The following is a 14,266-nucleotide window of genomic DNA, read 5'->3' on the forward strand; positions in this document are numbered from 1 at the left end:
CACTGCACCTGCCGAGTTAACGGGCTGACGTGAACAAAGCTGACTCCCACCTGAGCTGATTGCTTTCTCCCATTAAGCTCATTTGTTCTTGGTTCTCTGGATCTCACTTATTTGGCACTGATAGGAAAAGCTTTCTCAGTGAAATCCTTTCTGACTGAGATTTGGCTCTCGTTAAACAGAAAAGAGAAATGACCAGTCTCATCAGTATTATTACCATCACTATGACTATTGGGTGGGGGCGTCTATGTTGGGGATAGAACCTCAAATATGCCAGGCAAGTGTTCTACCTTTCAAGCCACTGTACCCCACTCCTCATTTTTACTGAAACTGTTCTAAGGGTCAGCCATGACCTCTATATTTAAAAATCTTTATACTTCTGTGGTACTTTGAATGAGAATAACCCCATAGATTTACATATTTGAATGATTCATATTTACATTTGGTGACACTATTTGGGAAGGATTAGGAGGTGTGGCCTTGTTGGAGGAGGTGTGTCAGTGGGGGCAGTCTTGAGGTTATAAAACATTCCTGTGACTTCCAGTGCTCTTGGCCTCACGTCTGGAGTGAGATGTGAGGTCTCAGCTGGCCCTTTGCTCCACAATCACAGTCTTTAAGCCTCTGAACCATTAAGTCAAAATAAACAGTTTCTTTTCTAAATTGCCTTGGTTATGATGTTTTATGATAGCAGTAGAAAAGTAATTAAGATGACTTCTTGATTTTAATTTTTAAATTTAGCCTTAACTTTTTTTTTTTTTAAATTTTATTTTTTATATGTATGGGTGCTTTAACTGAATGTCTGTCTGTGCACAGCATGTGTGCCTAGTGCCTGAGAAGGCCAGAAGAGGGTATCAGATCCTCTGGAACTGGTGTTGCTAACACTTGTGAGATGCCATACGGGTGCTGGGAATTGAACAAGATTCCTCTGGAAGGGCAGCAGTGTTCTTAACCGCTGAACATCTCTCCAGCACCTAAATTTTTATACTTCATTGACCCTTCAAAAGTTAAGGCAATAACAATCAGCGTGTGTGTGTGTGTGTGTGTGTGTGTGTGTGTGTGTGTCAAAGTCTAGGCTGGATCTCACAATCACCCTGCATCAGCCTCTGGAGTGCTAGGATTCCAGGCAAGTATCACCATGACTGTTTATTTTCATGGTTTTAACAATATGTTTATCACTGGTTTTCAAACTGGATGCTATTTTCTAATTTCTTGTGGGCTGTTTTAGAAAAAGCAGGAGGCAATAATGCTTCTACTAAAATCGCTCTGATTTGTTAAGGAGGAGTTATATAAAGTGCTTTATTTAAAAAGAATATTTCACTGGTTTACCAGAGAAAGATCCATTTCTTGAAAGATTAGGACTCTACTGGGAATGCCAAGGCTCACCTTTAACCCCAGCAGGTGGGAGGCAGAGGCAAGAGGTAGGTGAGTCTTTGTGAGTTTGAGGCCAGGCTGGTCTACACTCCAAGTTCCAGGCAGGTAAGGAATACACAGTGAGATCTTGTTTCAAAATACAAAACAACAACAGCAAAAAATCCTAGGAATCTATATATTACTCATTCAATTAAATAATTTAAAATTATTTAGATTAGTTTTCCCTTCATATTAGTGTGGTTTCTTAGTATCTTAGACTTTGTTATAGTATTCTGTTATATTAAGAACAAACTGCAAAAAAGTCAAAGAACCAGTAAGTACATTTTGCTTTGAAACAAAATATCAGCACCTTCCTGAGCTGTGTTTTTAATACTCATTTCAGTCTATAAACAGATCATTCTTTCCCAGCTGTCTTACCCAGTGTCCTCCATTAATGCCAGAGTGATTCGAGACAGGACTCTGTTCTGGGTATGAGAACCAGTCATTGCTTCATTCTGAAAATCACCAACACATTTTATTAGAAGACAACTCTATGACCCCTATTTAAACATATTTAAGCTGTTTCATGTGGTAAAATATTTACTTGAAAATGATCAAATACAAAAGCCTTAAACTGTCTAGACTGGGGAAGCAGAGCCTCCTCTCTGCCTCAAGTCTCCGTCGTTTAGGATGTTCCTTGGTGACAGACAACCAGCAGGGAGGGCTTTATGAGGAAAATGAACGGAAGCATCCATGGAGCGAGGAACACTGCTGCAAAAGTTCACGCTCCCTAAGCAAAGTAAGCAAGTGAGTGGTTCAGACAGGCGCTGCGATTACTTTAGAGGCAGGAGGGACGTTTACATGGATTTACAAAGGAAAAGCTTTCCTAACTTGCAACTCTGTGATCACAAAAACCTATACTAACGTGGGAAACAAGCAGGGCAGAACCAGGGATCAAGGGGTTAGAGGTCAAGCTCTGTAGACCAGGCTGGCCTCAAACTCATAGACATCCACCTGCCTCTGCCTCCCGAGCGCTGGGAATAAAGGCCTGCACCACCACAGTCCAGTACTTTCCTGACACCTTAACATCATCCTTAATACAACAGTTCAGGGACACAATGTTGCTTTAAGAGAAACAAAGTAGCTAATAAAATTGGTATTCTCAGGTGTTCTACCAGAAAGGACATAGCGTTTGTTTCCTGGCCAATCTATAGCTTCTAAGGAAATCACTTAAGAAAACTCTTAAGGAAATTACAGAGACAGAGATTCCCAGGGGAAGAATGAGGGCATTTGCTTCACAAATGTTCACCATCATTACTACATAGTGACCTAGATCAGACCAGCTGGGCAGAAGCAGAAATTCACTCTTCCTAAACTTATAACCTTCCGTCATGAGCTCTATTTGCTGAAACTATCTAATCAGATCTCTAAGAAGAACTATAGATACACACATACTTTTTGCCCAAAGCATTTCACTTCCAGAGTCATAATTCTACTTCCAAATTATTGTTTCTATACAAACATGATGTGGGATTAATTTCTGGCTCTATTTCCCTGAAACCTAATAAATATAGGACGTTACCTGGTAGCAGTATGTAAGGAGAAATGACCTACTAATGTACCTCTGGGCTTGGAATTTCTTTTTTTTTTTTTTTTAATTTATTTTTATTTTTTATTTTTTCCGCTTCCCTTCTCCCTCTTGCTCCAGCCTGCTCACTCAGCCCCGCTCCTTATGGCCCTAGCCTGGGCTTTCTTTAAATGAACATGAATACCCATTAGTAAGCCACAGTTTGGAACGTCACTGTGTAAAATGACTATTAGGTGTGTGTCCCTTATGGAGTCTGAAAGTTATGTCTGTGGAACCACTAAATAATAGCTCCTATTTTGGTCACAGTACTGTTAGGTCAACCCAGGTCTTGCATCTGTCTATGGTGGGGTTTCCTGTTCCTGTACTGTAGCTGAGGGAGAGAGGTGCTGCCAACAGTTTCCTGTGTGTAACACAAGAAAAATGCCTGATTCTGCTGTGTTGGCATGTTGTGTGTGCTGATATCCTTCTACAGGAACTGTAAAATGCAGGTTCAAATCCCAGTACTACAAAGCAAAAACATATTTTTTTAGCGGGGCATGGTGGTACAAATTTGCAATCCCAGAATTCAGTGGCAGAGGAAGAGGCAGGAGGGTTGCTGTAAGTTCAAGGCCAGCCTGACTACATAATAAGACATTGTCTTAAAAATAAAAAAAATATTAAAAAAAAAGAAAAAAAAAAAGAAAAAACATTTATTATTTAAAACATAATGGTTATTAACATGGGCTTGTTCCATTTATATAATACAATATTATGAAGCTCTAAAAACTTAGGAGATTCAACTTGATATTCCATGGCTGGTTGCTATACATTGAGACCAGCTCTCTTCTGAAGACAAATGGGGAAGGAGTGGGTAGGGGGTGGAGGAGACTGGGAGGGGAGGAGGTAGGGGAAACTGTGGCTATAATGTAAAGCAAATAAAATTTGAATAAATAAATAAGTAAATAAACAAAGTTTGGAAGATCCAAAACTTGAGACTATGCCACTAACGCAGGTCTCCCATTCATATCCGTGCCCTGTCTGAATACTCCCTGCCGTGGTAAAGATAGCCACCCTGTGAGCCCGGACAGACCTCTAGCAGGCGCTTCTCCCAGTGGTTGAGCTCTGTGCCCATCCCGCCTTGGTTTTCAAGCTCCATCCCCTCTAGGACTGGACAGTTAAAATGTTTCCGAGCTTCTTCCTGAGAATCAGAAAACAAACAGCCACAGAGCAGAGTAAGACAACAGCCATTCCTTTTAAAGAGTTAGTTTGATGAGACAGAACCTCTTTAAAATACGACTTTCAAGATAGTTAAATAATTTGATGCTATTACATTCTTCTTGCTTAGAAAACTATTATTCCTTTTAATATTTTTTCTCTCTGAAGATTAACTTTAAAAACTATTTATTTGTGTGTGTGTATTTGCATGCAGGAACATAGGTGAAAGGGTGCCAGAGTTCTAAAGCTGGAGTTACAGCTTTAGTGGGACTCCCAGCTCGTTCACATGGGTGAGGGACTCTGGTCCTCACGGATGCATGGTAAACTCTCTTGATGACCACTGAGCCATCCTTCACTTTTTGACTTAAAAGGACATTTCCCCCTCCCGGATAAGGGGGTCTCTCTATGAAGCCTTGGCTGTCCTGGAACTCACAGAGTTTGAATATAACAGCTTCTGAAAGTTCAGAACAGCCAGGAGTGCAAGGAGAGAGTCTGTCTCAAAAACAGGCAAACGAGCAAGCAGTCTATACAGGTTCCTTGCCCATTGTTTGTTGTTGCTGGTCTTATTTTCCTTTTAGGAGCCATGGCCACACTCTGTAACCTAGGCTGGCCTCACCTCTCCATCCCCTGCCTCAGAACCCTCAGTGCTAGGATTACAGGCATTCATGGTATCTATCTGTATGCTTGTCCCCTTTTCAAGTAGGGCTTCTGTTTTCTTTTTTTTTTTTTTTTTTTTTTTGGTTTTTCGAGACAGGGTTTCTCTGTATAGACCTGGCTGTCCTGGAACTCACTCTGTAGACCACGCTGGCCTCGAACTCAGGAATCCTCCTATCTCTGCCTCCCAAAAAGGAGATTAAAGGCGTGTGCCACCACTGTCCGGCAGGCTTTTGTTTTCTTGTAGTTCCATTCTTGTATCCTTTTACAATAACTTCTTAGTAGACATATGGTTTGCAAACATGGCGTCCTAATCCAGAAGCTCTCTTCACACCACCAACTGCAGCCCATTAACGTCCAGCTTGTTCTCTCCCATTTGAATATTTTCAAAAACAACTTAATGGTTCTCTTGATGAAGGCATCTATGTGGGGATGTCTGACAATACTCAGAAATGTTACAGTAACAGTGGTTTTCTTGATTTTCAGTCTTCAATAACTATAACAAGGAATTTCTTCTATATGAAATGGCAGTCAAATGAGTGTAGACTGCATTCATGCATCTCTCACTTCAGGATTGTTGTAGCACTGACACACTGGCCTCCAAATGGCCATGTCTCCTGTATCATAATGCCAGACAATCCTTAGTCATACTCACCTCATATACTTTGATAAGAATACCCAAAATTTAGTCAGGCATGGTGGCATACACCTTTAGTCCCAGGACTCAGGAGGCAGAGGCAGGTGGATGTCTGTGAATTTCAAGGCCACTCTGGTTTACAGAGTGAATTCCAGAACAGCTAGGGCTACAAAGAGAAAACTGGCTGCCCTTCCAGAGGTCCTGAGTTCAATTCCCAGCAATTACATGGTGGCTCACAACATCTATACTGGAATCTGATGCCCTCTTCTGGTGTGCAGACTTACAAGCAGATAGAGCACCCATATACGTAAAACACATAAATAAATCAATCTTTAAAAAAAAAAAAAGCCGGGCGGTGGTGGCGCACGCCTTTAATCCCAGCACTTGGGAGGCAGAGGCAGGAAGATTTCTGAGTTCGAGGCCAGCCTGGTCTACAGAGTGAGTTCCAGGACAGCCAGGGCTACACAGAGAAACCCTGTCTCGAAAAACCAAAAAACAAATATTCTTAAACACTAAGGCCATTGCTCCAGCCCTAGCCATGGCTTCTTTTTCTTTCTTTTCTTCTCAAATAACTTTGTGTGTGTCATGTATACATGTTCCTGTGTGTGCATGTCCATGTGGAAACCAGAAGTCAGTATCAGATATGTCCCTTAAGCATTCTGTATTTTTAAATTTGATATGTATATCAAATTTAAATTTATTGATATGTATAATATATATATATATATATGTATATATATATATATATATGTGTGTGTGTGTGTGTGTGTGTGTTTGTATGTGTATATATGTAGGTATGTGTGTGCATGTGTGCATGCATGCACACATGTTCACTGGGCCTAGAACTAACTCATTTTATTTGGCTAGCTGGCCAGTCACATGAACTCTAGGAATCTGAATGTGGGTCCTCATGTTTCCGCGGCAGGAACCCTTGCAGACTGAGCCATCCTCCCCCGCCCGCAGGTAACCTTGAGTAATGCTGCTTCTCCCTCGGCACAGGCACCTCTGCTCTCCTGCCTCACAGCAGCAGGCTGGACTGGGACCACAAGATGCGCTGCTAAATTTCTGTTTCCTCCCCTCTGTCTTGGCTTGTTCCTTCATTATACTGTCTTCATACATTTTCTATCATAGACTGAAATCTAAGTACACCTTCTTAAACAGTAACGATGGGTAAAGCAGGAACCATAAGGAAAAATGAGACATGAAGACGTCCAAAAATACTCACGACAACACGCGGTGTTACTAGGAGATACACAGTGTGGCGAACTACCTTGTTATCTCGAACATTCCACAATCTCTCCACTTTCCGAACCACTTTATCACTCCACTGATACAAGCCAAGACTGTAATTACAGAATAAGACAGTTGTTTTGCCAACTTACTATAACTTTAAATGTAAAAGTGTTTATAAATATCAATATGAAACTGAAATACTTGAGAGTTATTATATGTCATATCCATGTAATGAACTTATAAACATTTTATTTTCTTTTTTTTTTGGTTTTTTCGAGACAGGGTTTCTCTGTATAGCCCGGGCTGTCCTGGAACTCACTCTGTAGACCAGGCTGGCCTCGAACTCAGAAATCCGCCTGCCTCTGCCTCCCGAGTGCTGGGATTAAAGGCGTGCGCCACCACCGCCCGGCAACATTTTATTTTCTTTCTTTCTTTTTTTTTTTTTTTTGGCTCTTCGAGACAGGGTTTCTCTGTATAGCCCTGGCTGTCCTGGAACTCACTCTATAGACCAGGCTGGCCTCGAACTCAGAAATCCACCTGCCTCTGCCTCCCAAGTGCTGGGACTAAAGGCGTGCGCCACCACTGCCCGGCTTGTTTTTGTTTTTTAAACAGGGTCTTGTGTAGTACAGACTGGCCTTAAACTTGCTATGTAGCAGAGGCTGGCCTAGAACTTCTTAATCTACTGCCTCAGCCTCCCAAATTCTGGGATTCCAGGTATAAACTAAAATGAATGGCTTCTCCAAACAGGCTAACAACTGCTTCCTAACAACTGAATTTATCACTCTAGTATCTCCATTTACACTGGACGATCTCACAGAGCATCGGCTTCCTTTGAATCCTTCCCCACAGCGCTCTCCCATGCTATAGTATGATAACATAACCATTTGCACTTTCCATCAGGGCCAGCATGCTTTTCAAAGACAAGACTACCAAACGAAAAGCACAATGTAGGGAACACACCCATTTATATATTACCACATACATCTTTGTCTCTGCAGCACCCCCTTTGGTTCTTTGAGATGAGGTCTCATGTAGCCCAGCCCTGAGGTGACCTTGAACTTCCATCCTTCTGCCTCCACCACCCAAGTGTGGGTCACCATCACTGCCTAGAATTTTGTACCCTATAATCACGCTAAAATATTATAAACAAACACATACTAAATAAATTGTATAAACTATTTTATTAGAGTGCTTTGTAATTAAATATATATATATATATATATATATATATATATATATATATATATATGTGTGTGTGTGTGTGTGTGTGTGTGTGTGTGTATGTGTGTGTGTATATATAAAGTGATAAGTTTAAGGGTTAATTTTTTAAGATTATTATCATTTATGTGCCTGTATGTGTCTATATATGTATATGTGTAGGCACCTAGGGAGACCAGAAAAGGGTGACAGATCCTCTGGACCTCAAGTTACAAGCAGTTATGGGCCTCCTAATATGGGTGCTGGTAATAAAACTCAGGTCCTCTGGAAGAGCAGCAAGTGTTCTTAACTGCTGGGCCATCTCTCCAGTTCCAAGTGCTAATTTTTTAAAGTTTTATTTATTATTATTAGCGCCTGTATGTATGTATGTATACATGTATTTATGCATGTACATATGCATGTATGATGCATGTTTGTGTACTGTGTATAAGTTTAGGCTTGTACAGCATGCAATTTCCCTGCTGAGCCATTTTGCTAGCCCCAGATGAACTGTTAATGCTTACTCCATGTTACTATCCCAAGAAAGTCAGCACCCAGGGCGGTTTCCCTGGCACTGCTCAATCTATAGCTACCGTACAACAGTTAGCAGACTGCGCCCTAAGGTAAACACATTTAGCTTTTATCATCACTAGTATCTGGCTCCCATAAAGTAGAATATCTGAATTATTCTGCTTCATGTCATACCTGAGAAGTTTGGCCTTGTTTCTGCATACAGCAAAGGTGCTCTTTTTTTTTTTTTTTTTTATTGTTTTTTGCTGGTGCTAGGGACTGAACCTATGACCTCATGTTCTATGACTGATCTACAAACCAGCCAATAGTGTGCTGGTTTTCTGTTTTTTAATATTATATAGTTTTCAGTTTTATGAACATACTATAATTTATTTATTCAACCTAGTCTTTATAGATTTTGAGGTGGTTTATATTATTTGTCATGCGTAAAACTGCCACTGGGTGGTGACACACTCGTTTATAATTTATTTATTCAACCTAGTCTTTGGAGATTTTGAGGTGGTTTATATTATTTGTCGTGAATAATACAACTGTCACTGGGTGGTGGTGGCACACTCGTTTAATTCCAGCACTTGGGAGGCAAGGAGCAGGTGGATCTCCGAGTTTGAGGTTGCTTAGCCTGGTCTACAGGACAAGTTCCAGGATAGCCAGGAAAACCCTGTCTCATAAATCAAAACAACAACAGCAACAATAACAACAAAAGTCTCTAGTTTTTTCATGTGTTATTACAGACATGTAATACTTATTTTTTTATTTATTTATGTCTATTTATTTTTAAATATTATTTATTATTTTACTTTATTTTTCTAAATACCTTATTTTAGATACTTATTTTGGTATTAATTTGTACTGATGGTTCTTGTCCTGTGACTGGTACTTTCTACAAAACTGACAGAACTGTTTTCGGTATTTCTCGACATTGCTTTTTTAAGGCCTGAACCTTTTAACTACTGCTAACTTAGTGGGAAAAACAAAAAAAACAAACACACAAACACAACCAATCCCTGTTTCCCCACAGCCAGATGACATACTGTGAAGTAAAGCAAGTTATAACGTGGCGGGAAGAGCCCTGAATGTCCTCTGAACAAGCCACCTCTGAAGTCCACCTTGTCTCAGAATCTACAGTTCCCTTACGGTGGCCACAAAGACACTGTCATTCACTACATGGAAAATGCTGTGGTTCTCAGGTTCTAGCCTTACGTCCTCTAGAAAAGAGAACAAGAAAGAAAATGGCATAGCCGGGTAGTGGTGGCACACGCCTTTAATCCCAGCACTCGGGAAGCAGAGGCAGGCGGATTTCTGAGTTCGAGGCCAGCCTGGTCTACAGAGTGAGTTCCAGGACAGCCAGAACTACACAGAGAAACCCTGTCTCGAAAAAAACCAAAAAGAAAAAGAAAGAAAGAAAATGTCAGATACCTATAGTTGAAGGGCGGGAGGCCATCTGCAGACCTTGCAGTCAGGGGGTTTCCATCTTGATCATGGTAGAATGCAAAAAGACCAGCCGAGAAGCCCTGGAAGAGAGAATTCAGCGTCCTAGAGTTGGATGCTGAGTCTAAGCAGACACAGCACTTTGCCACCACGGAGGTGTTCTTGAAATTAGTCACCAGAGCACCACACAGCTCTGCAGAAGTTACCCCATGCTTCAACTCAGCAGCAACTAAGAGACTGTACTCACAGCTTAAAAACCAAGTGACTTGCTGTAAACATTTGAAAAAATATTTTTATTTTTACTAATGTGTGAGTGTCTGTGTGATTGTTGCCAGGCATGTGTGGGTGCTTCCAGGGGCCAGAAGAGAGTGCTAGATGCCCTGGAGCTGGACTTAAGGGTGCTTGTGATCTGCCCCACAAGCACTTAGGAACTGAAGGCAGATCCTACAAAAGAGCAGCATGTGTTCTTTGCTGGTCACCTCCAACCCACTGATGTGATTTTTTTTTTTCCATTTTGGTTTTTCAAGACAGGGTTTCTGGTCGCCCTGGGTGTCTTGCCATTCACTTTGTAGACCAGGATGGCCTCTAATTCACAGAGCTCCCCCTGCCTCTGCCTCCCAAGTGCTGGAATCAAAGGCATGCTACTACTGCCCAACTGGTGTAAAGAGTTTCTAAAGTATTTTATATATTTTAAAGTTGCTTTCAGGCTAAATACTATATATATATATATATCAACACTATGTTATCATGATATCTTAAAGCTACACTGTACACTACATATTATATTACATATTTTGGTATTTTTCCTTGTTGGAGACCCTATTAGGTATCATTTCCAAATGTAGAATAAAAGTTGAAAATATGAAACCCACGCAATGAATTACAAGACCAAGCCCTCACTACTTCCATGGCCTTTATCTATAAACATCAGATTTGAAGAGAGAAAAACTTAAGAGGTGATTTTCTAAGGCACCATGAACAAGGATAACAAGGACATGTTTTGGCTATCTTCTTCACCCAAATTTACTAAGAGCCGAAACTGCAGCCAGGCAACACCACTATTGAAAACCATTAACTATTGGATGGTGTTGGGAACTGGGGAGCGAGGGGTGGATAAAAGCTCAAATTGGCATTTCGTGCACATGTCTATCCACATCTGTGTGTGTGTGTGGGGGGGGTGTGCATGCATTTTGTGCATTCATGTGTGAGAGACAGTCAGGTAGGCATGGGGCTCATTTGCTAGAATGGCTGTCCAGTGCATATGAAGCCCTAGATTTACTCCCCAGCACTGCCCACACTGGGTATGGTACCACATGCTTGTAACCATGGCAGCAACCCTCCTGCTTTAGCATGTCAAAGGCTACAAGTACAGACCTGAGCCATCATATCTGGCTCTAAGATGAATTCCTTCTCAAATTTAATTCCCTCTCCAAAAGTCCTGTAATCAATGGGAATGACTGCTGAATTGTAAATCATGCTAGACAGCAAAACTCAACCTGCCCCCGTCCTGACCATTAAACATTTTATTGACAGAAACATAATTAATCAGGTTTTATTGAACATGAATCTAAGAACTCACGTATCATATAAAACATGTATTAAAACAATAAAAAATGTAACAAATAAAAGGTCTGAAGGAAAGGACAGAAGTTGACAGCATTTACCAGGGCATGGATGATCTCATGCTTCACTGTGGAGAGCATCCCGACAAACTCTTGTGGCTGGGTGGAGATCATATTTGGACACAGGTTAGCATATCCTGCTATGGGCCTGTTGAAATAAACACGACATTTTTTTTTTACTATATTTGAAACCATATAATACTTACTAATCTGTATTTCTCTGAGAAAGACAGCTCAAGTTCTTTACTTGCTTACTATCAAATAAATTTTAATAGCTAATTCTTATTCTTTTTTACTGTCAAGACCCATACCTTCTGCTTTCCAACAGCATGAAAGAGAAATATATGTTTGTTTGTTTGTTTGTTTGTTTGTTTTTTGAAGGGGCTTCACTGGGGCCTTTCAAGGGTTCAACACCCTGAGTAATGACCACTGTGTATCTGGGTGTCTTTCAAAGCTGTGGGAAACAGACCTGTGAAGGAATTCAAACTGTTTCTTCTACTCTTGCTTTAACAGTTTACTGTGGAAATACCAAAAATCTCACTGTTATAGTTGCCTACTTATAACAAATATTTGTCCTTTTTAAATAGAAAAACGGTATTATTTTCTGATAGCATCAGACTTAAGTACTTTGAAAAAGTATATCATTAATCAAAACATTGCCACACAGACAGATATGGTAGTACACACCTGTAATCCCAGAAGTGGGAGGCTGAGGCAGAATTGAAAGTTTGAGGCTATCCTGAGCTACATAGAAGAGCTCATCTCAAGAAACAAAACACAACCACAGTGGCTCAGCTATGTAGTGAGTGTATTGCAGGCCAGGCTGAATTACAGACCACGTCTCATGGGATTGGGGCAGAAACAGATACTGTGCCAACCGTTGTTCCACATTAACGTTCTCAGAGGAAAGCAAACCCTTCCCCAGGGGTAATTAGTTTCACATTCATTGATACCAAGGCCATTTATTCTTTAGCTATTTCTTCCTATCAAATGTGAACCAACAGTAAACACCACAACCAAGTAAGGAGCAGGGTAACAGAACTGAGAAACGCCTTCCTGCTGCCAGTCTCTCATCTGTCTGACTCCTGTGCTGAATTCTGTCACCGGAAGACAAGCAGATGCAGAGGTGCTTTTGGCATCATGAGACACAGAAATGAGGTTAATTAACCTAGATTCAGTCAAGTTGGGACTTTTCTATCCTTCCCCTCACTCATCAGGTCAACTTGATCCTAATATATAAAGTCCAAGACAGTTTCTATAAAAGCAATAAAACCTCACAGTATAGAGGAAATTGTTCAAACAATGTAGAATCATGAAGAGCTAGAGAAATGGCTCAGCAGTTGAGAGCACTGACTCTACCAGAGAAACCTGGTTCAGTTCCCAGCATCACATGGCAGCTCACAACTGCGCCTTTATAACTCTGCAGCCACGCAGCCAATAAGTGGTGCACAGACACACATGCAGACAAAAACACCTATACACATAATATAAACTGACTTGTAAAAGAAATCTGTAAAGAAGATAGTGAAAATGTCCTTGTTCTCCTTCCTGTCTTTTCTAACTTTCGACATCAGAAGCAGCTACTATTGCCAACAATACCACGCATGCTATTTTCAAGCCAGAACAGTTTCCTCTAACGTGGGACACTCAGTGCTACAGCCAGACAGTCCTAGAAAAACAGGGAGAACTGGAAATTCTGTCTTTCTGAGGCTTCTCCTGAGAACATTCAAGTACACACAGGCACTTTATTTTTGCAATGTTCTTTCAACACTTTATATCAAAATGTGATTTTGTATACGTGGTGCATACAGTTCAGTTCAAACTGAGAAAAGGAACTAGGATTCTGTAGCACCAGCAAGTGAAAGCTTATACCTCAAGAACATTCCACTGGCTCAATCTATGAAGTAACTAAATTATCACTCATATAATCATTCATCGGGCAGTTCAAATATCATATTCCATTGATTCTGACACATCATGAATAAGGTATAAATTTCAAATAATTTCTTGGGGGAGAAAAGGAATACTAGTAAGATCCATAAATCTTCAAAACCAGGTGCAGTTCTGCAGTAACAAACCCAACAGTCAATGCAACCGCTTGTCAATATTCAGTGTGAGGACTCGAGTCAACCTCACCAAATGCATAATCCATCTTCATTCCAACTTGACTGGATTCTTAATTACCAAGGGTATATACACAGTGGGAGTGTCTTTAAGATGTTCCCAGGAAGGCTGAACTGAGGAAGGAAGACCCACCTCAATGTGGGCAGCACCATGCAATGGGGTGGGGTCCCGGAGTGAACGAGAGAATACAGAGCTGAGAACCAGCACACAGCTGCAGCGGAGAACCACTAGATGTTAGGGATGCTGGGCCATGGACATCTCCTTAAGAAGTTATGTAGACAGAGTCAGGACAGCTCAAGAGAGGCTACCTGTGCTAGAGATAGGATTAGAGGGCACAGGATGCTTGAGCTGCCGGAGCCCAGATAATGTCACAACAGCCCTCGGTGTGAAATGTGGTGTTGGAATAGTGGTTTGTTCTGTTGGGTTTTGGTTTTGTTTTAGGTAAATTTTTCCTTGCTATGAGTGCTTAGGTTTGTTGTTGTTGTTTTGGTTTGTTTGTTTTTTGTCAACTTGTTAGAAGCTAGCTAGAATCAGCCAGAAACAGGGAAGCTAAGTTGAGACACACCCCCATCAGAATGGCCTGCAGTCAAGTCTGTGGAGCACTTTCTTGATTAATGATTGATGTGGGAGGTCCCAGCTTATTGTAGGCAGTGCCATCCCTGGGGTGTGTGTGTGTGTGTGTGTGTGTGTGTGTGTGTGTGTGTGTGTGTG

At 41.0% G+C, this 14,266-nt stretch overlaps 1 protein-coding gene across 1 annotated transcript in view; it reads right to left on the reverse strand.

The window, feature by feature from the left end:
- Nucleotides 1–14,266, reverse strand: part of Lmln (leishmanolysin like peptidase) — a 60,624-nt gene that overhangs the window by 30,898 nt on the left and 15,460 nt on the right. Inside the window, exons 7-11 of the mRNA XM_028752292.1 lie at nt 11,474–11,579; nt 9,798–9,892; nt 6,646–6,763; nt 4,005–4,112; nt 1,786–1,862 (exon numbers count right to left, since the gene is read on the reverse strand). Of these exons, the coding sequence (XP_028608125.1) occupies nt 1,786–1,862; nt 4,005–4,112; nt 6,646–6,763; nt 9,798–9,892; nt 11,474–11,579 (504 nt within the window). The remainder of the gene's footprint in view (nt 1–1,785; nt 1,863–4,004; nt 4,113–6,645; nt 6,764–9,797; nt 9,893–11,473; nt 11,580–14,266) is intronic.

The sequence above is a fragment of the Grammomys surdaster genome, unplaced genomic scaffold (genome assembly GCF_004785775.1).
Source record: "Grammomys surdaster isolate TR1022 unplaced genomic scaffold, NIH_TR_1.0 125889, whole genome shotgun sequence".
In the NCBI taxonomy this organism is placed as follows: domain Eukaryota; kingdom Metazoa; phylum Chordata; class Mammalia; order Rodentia; family Muridae; genus Grammomys; species Grammomys surdaster.